This window comes from Musca vetustissima, unplaced genomic scaffold (genome assembly GCF_032173495.1).
Source record: "Musca vetustissima isolate MV318-11 ecotype Yass unplaced genomic scaffold, APGP_CSIRO_Mvet_v1 utg6936, whole genome shotgun sequence".
In the NCBI taxonomy this organism is placed as follows: Eukaryota; Metazoa; Arthropoda; class Insecta; order Diptera; family Muscidae; genus Musca; species Musca vetustissima.
In genome coordinates, this window is record NW_026881588.1 from 280,897 (window position 1) to 285,889 (window position 4,993).

At 36.4% G+C, this 4,993-nt stretch overlaps 1 protein-coding gene across 1 annotated transcript; it reads left to right on the plus strand.

Moving 5' to 3' along the window:
- The first annotated feature begins 205 nt into the window (after nt 1-205).
- On the plus strand, nt 206-2,959 carry LOC133327522 (cell division cycle 5-like protein). Its single transcript, XM_061536040.1, has 6 exons — nt 206-288; nt 352-617; nt 684-814; nt 871-1,648; nt 1,707-2,775; nt 2,839-2,959. The coding sequence occupies exons 1-6, from the start codon at nt 244-246 to the stop codon at nt 2,947-2,949; spliced, it is 2,400 nt and encodes a 799-aa protein (XP_061392024.1). The 5' UTR covers nt 206-243; the 3' UTR covers nt 2,950-2,959.
- Nucleotides 2,960-4,993: the final 2,034 nt, after the last annotated feature.

Below are 4,993 nucleotides of genomic sequence, written 5' to 3' on the forward strand. Positions count from 1 at the left end.
ATAAAATAATAACTTGATGGTAATAAATTTATTTGTGAAATCCCGTTTTAATTAACAATTATATCAAAATATATGCCGATAAAGCAGTGTCAGTGTATAACATGAATTGAACTAGTTCACACGTTCCTTGCAATGAACAGTTCACTGCCGGTGAGAGAAATGTGATTGTTGTTTATAAACGTTTCATTTACAAAATTAAATAAAATTACATTTTAACATAAAAAATAAACAAAAAACGCGAAAATGCCACGTATAATGATAAAAGGAGGTGTTTGGCGGAACACCGAGGTAAGAAGTCACTCAAATATTCCATTTTGAAACACTATATTAAATAAACACTCTTCCCAACAGGATGAAATCCTTAAAGCCGCAGTAATGAAATATGGCAAAAACCAATGGTCACGAATTGCCTCATTGCTCCATCGAAAGAGTGCCAAACAATGTAAGGCACGTTGGTATGAATGGCTGGATCCTAGTATTAAGAAGACGGAGTGGTCTCGCGAAGAAGATGAGAAGTTATTGCATTTGGCCAAATTGATGCCAACACAGTGGAGGACAATAGCTCCCATTATAGGCCGTACTGCGGCTCAATGTTTGGAACGTTACGAATATTTGCTGTAAGCTATATTCATGGAAAACTAAAATCCTAAGTTAAAAAATTTACTACTATTTCTCCTCTGTAGGGATCAAGCTCAACGCAAAGAAGATGGCGAGGAAGTTGCAGACGATCCGCGAAAATTGAAACCCGGTGAAATTGACCCCAATCCTGAAACTAAACCTGCCAGGCCAGATCCAAAGGATATGGACGAAGATGGTAAGTATTTGAAATAGATTTTTTAATTTGTATTTCAATTTTATCAAATTTTACAGAATTGGAAATGCTGTCGGAAGCTAGAGCTCGTTTAGCCAACACACAAGGCAAAAAAGCAAAACGTAAGGCACGTGAAAAACAATTGGAGGAAGCTCGTCGTTTGGCTGCTTTACAGAAACGTCGTGAACTTCGTGCAGCTGGTATTGGTAGTGGTCGACCCAAACGCATTAAGGGTATAGATTACAATGCAGAAATTCCCTTTGAGAAAAGACCTGCTTTGGGCTTTTATGACACATCTGAGGAACATATCGATAAAACTGAACCAGATTTCAATAAAATGCGGCAACAAGATTTGGATGGTGAGCTGCGTTCTGAAAAGGAAGAACGTGAGCGCAAAAAGGATAAACAGAAGTTGAAACAACGCAAAGAAAACGATGTGCCAACAGCAATGTTGCAAAATTTGGAACCTGAACGTAAACGTTCCAAACTTGTACTGCCACAACCCCAAATTTCGGATCAGGAATTGCAGCAGGTTGTAAAGCTTGGACGTGCTAGTGAAATTGCCAAAGAAGTGGCCAGCGAAAGTGGCATTGAGACAACTGATGCATTGTTGACAGACTACTCTATAACACCACAAGTGGCTGCAACACCCAGAACCCCAGCTCCATACACTGATCGTATTATGCAGGAGGCACAAAATATAATGGCGCTGACACACGTTGAAACACCATTAAAAGGTGGAGTAAATACTCCACTCTATGAGTCTGACTTCTCCGGAACATTACCGAAATCTTCTGCTATGGCCACCCCAAATACTGTTATAGCTACCCCGTTTAGGTATGTAAAATTACTTTCAATTTCATAATTATATTCTAAACGATATGCAATTTTATAGGACACAACGTGGACAGGAAAATGCCACTCCTGGTGGTTTCGCAACACCCATGTCATCGGCATTGGTACCCGTTGGCAAAACACCACGAGGCGGCGATGGTTCTCAAACGGTGGCTTTAGTTAGAGACAAGCTAAGCATTAATCCCGAGGAGAATATTAATGTTGGTGAAACACCGGCTCTATACAAAAACTTTCAAAAACAACTTAAGCATACTCTTCGAGAAGGTTTGGCTACACTTCCAGCTCCCCGTAACGACTATGAAATTGTTGTGCCTGATGACAGCAACGATATTGCTGCAACTGAAACATCCGATGAAGTTGCTATGGTTGAAGATCAAGCAGATGTAGACGCCCGCATTGTAGCGGAGCAAGAAGCAAAACGTAAACGTGAATTGGAGAAGAGGTCACAAGTTATCCAACGGGCCTTACCACGACCTACTGAAGTCAATACTAAAATATTACGCCCTCCCACAGATAAGCAAAATCTTACAGAACTCCAGAAGGCTGAAGAATTGATAAAACACGAAATGATCACCATGTTACTGTATGACTCCACTAAAGATCCTGTTCCCGGTCAGTCACAAGCCAAAATGGATCAACTACAAAGCTATTTCAAAGCAAATCCATATGAAGACGTTTCTCAAAATGATTTGGAAAAGGCTAAAGAAATGTTGGCCGAAGAAATGAAAGTCGTAAAGGAGGGTATGGGACATGGTGATCTACCACTAGATGTTTATTCACAAGTGTGGGAAGAATGTTTGGGACAAGTTTTGTATTTGCCCTCACAAAATCGTTACACTCGAGCCAATTTGGCCAGTAAAAAAGACCGTCTTGAATCGGCTGAAAGACGCCTGGAACAAAATCGTCGCCACATGGCTAAGGAAGCCAAACGTTGTGGTAAAATCGAAAAGAAATTAAAAATTTTAACTGGTGGTTACCAAGCTAGAGCACAAGCACTGATTAAACAACTCCAAGACACCTATGAACAAATTGAACAAAACACTACAGCATTGTCCACATTCAAATTTTTGGCTGAACAAGAATCCGTGGCTATACCCAGGCGGTTAGAGGTATGTAATGCTCATTGTTAGCGTTTTTTCATTGCATTTAATAATGTTTATCGAATATTTCAGTCATTACAAGAAGATGTACGTCGTCAAATGGAACGTGAAAAGGAACTACAACAGAAATATGCCAAACTTCAAGAAACTCTGGCTGAACTAACAGTACAATGTCCTAATTAAAATTTTATTTTTAAATACGATTAAATAATAAAATACAATTTCTGTGTCAAGTCTATTTTAATTAAAAATAGTGTTTCTTATTTATTTTTATAAGAGTTTCGTACTTTGTTGTTAGGTAAAATGCATTAATGATTTTAATTACAGTAGCCCAAGGATATAAAAACATCTTATGTAACAAAAAACACGAACATAAGAACACGTTTCACCCATATAAGAAAACAGTTAACTATTTAAAATCAGGGACCGAAAATAACAGTTATTTTTTAAAATGCGAAGAAAAAATCTTCATGTTAAAGACATGGGAACCTATAGTGTCATATAATCTATTGGTATATGACACTATAGGTTCCCATGTCTTTAACATGAAGATTTTTTTCTTCGCATTTTATTAAGGAGCCCATTTTCGTATTAAGGAGCCCATTAAGGGTATTGAGTGATCTTTACACTTTACACTTTCAGTTCCCATGTTAAGGATTATTATTCAACAGAAAAAATAAACGTCGATTTTTAACTGTTAAAAATGATTGTTATTTTTTCCGTTAAAAATAAAACTCTTTTAGGAATTTTTATTTTTTCCGTCAAAAATTAAAGTTTTTTTTTGTATTTTTATTTTTTTCCGTCAAAAATAAAAGTCTTTTTGGGATTTTTATTTTTTCCGTCAATAAAAATCTTTTTGGGATTTTTATTTTTTCCGTCAAAAAAAATCTTTTTGGGATTTTTATTTTTTCCGTCAAAAATAAATGTCTTTTTACGTAAAGAAGCTTATACAACTTGTAATCAGTTATAAAATTACAATTTATAAATCACTATCCTTATTACAATAAGTGTACACATTAGTAATCAAGATCATAGGTAAAAAATATTTGTTGTAACATTTTAAAAAATAGTCTAGTATACCAAATCATGAATATTAATTAAAGAATCATTCCCATGACTATTAGGTCAAGGGTTATATAACTGTTACCAAACTCTATATGTTCATTTACCTAAAAAGAGTTTTATTTCCCAAAAAAGACTTTTATTTTTGACGGAAAAAATAAAAATCCCAAAAAGACTTTTATTTTTGACGAAAAAAATAACAATCATTTTTAACAGTTGAAAATCAACGTTTATTTTTTCTGTTAAAAATTAAATAATTAAAGTGGATTTTTTTATTTAGGCCACAAAATAACAGTTATTTTTTACCTGATTTGATATAACTTATAACCGTTACGGTCCCTGTTTAAAATACATTAATATAAGAAAGCAATTTCTCGATTTTTTTTGGATGTTCTTATACTCGTGGTCTACTGTATATTGTCTATCTCAATTCCTTAAGAGGAGAATGAAAGAATGAAACTATGCTTTTAAAAATAGCAAGTAAAAAGTCTTAAGGTACGCTCAGCACGAGTCCGTTTTGATCCTCCGCTATTTGGGAACATGTCAAGTTGAGTACCAATCACAGTAAATTCATGTTTCTGGGTTAAGTCGGTTTAATGAAATTTCTTAATTGGTTGTTGTTGTAGCATCTTGTACTGCTGTGTATTTCTTCTTAATATAGCTCTGCTTCTAACTCCAAGGGTTGAATGGGTGTAGCGTGTCACGTGGTCCATTACTACATGCCGGGCAGATATTGTCGACTTCTCCATCAATTGAGGCGGCTAAACCATCCAGATCTTAGTTGTGCCACTCTGGTTTGTAGCTGCTGCTATTCTGCAGCTATCGTACGCGAGTGATATCCGAGGATGGTATTCACACGATATTCTCGAATTGCTTCCTCAACTGCATCCGTGTGAATACAATTCAATCCTGCTTGATAAGCCTGTTGATCTAGAGGCTCCCTTTGTACCTCTCTCTCCGGATCATGGATATCCTTCCTGACATGCCTAGGTGGTGGGTTCCTATCCATTATATAACGGTTTGGAGGCTACTCCTATAACACACATGCAGGTATTGCATCGACAACATCTTGTTGTGTTGACGTACTAGCGCCGCATAGTTTACCACTGACCGGCCTATTGCTGTGTATGTCGTTAACAAATGTTCCTTATCAGCTCCCCATGTG

Bases quoted from the DNA above. Each gene is read 5' to 3' on its own strand.
- LOC133327522 (XM_061536040.1), top strand. From the start codon at position 244: ATGCCACGTATAATGATAAAAGGAGGTGTTTGGCGGAACACCGAG. The intron at 289-351 runs GTAAGAAGTCAC...TCTTCCCAACAG, and splicing joins GTGTTTGGCGGAACACCGAG to GATGAAATCCTTAAAGCCGC. The intron at 618-683 runs GTAAGCTATATT...TCTCCTCTGTAG, and splicing joins GAACGTTACGAATATTTGCT to GGATCAAGCTCAACGCAAAG.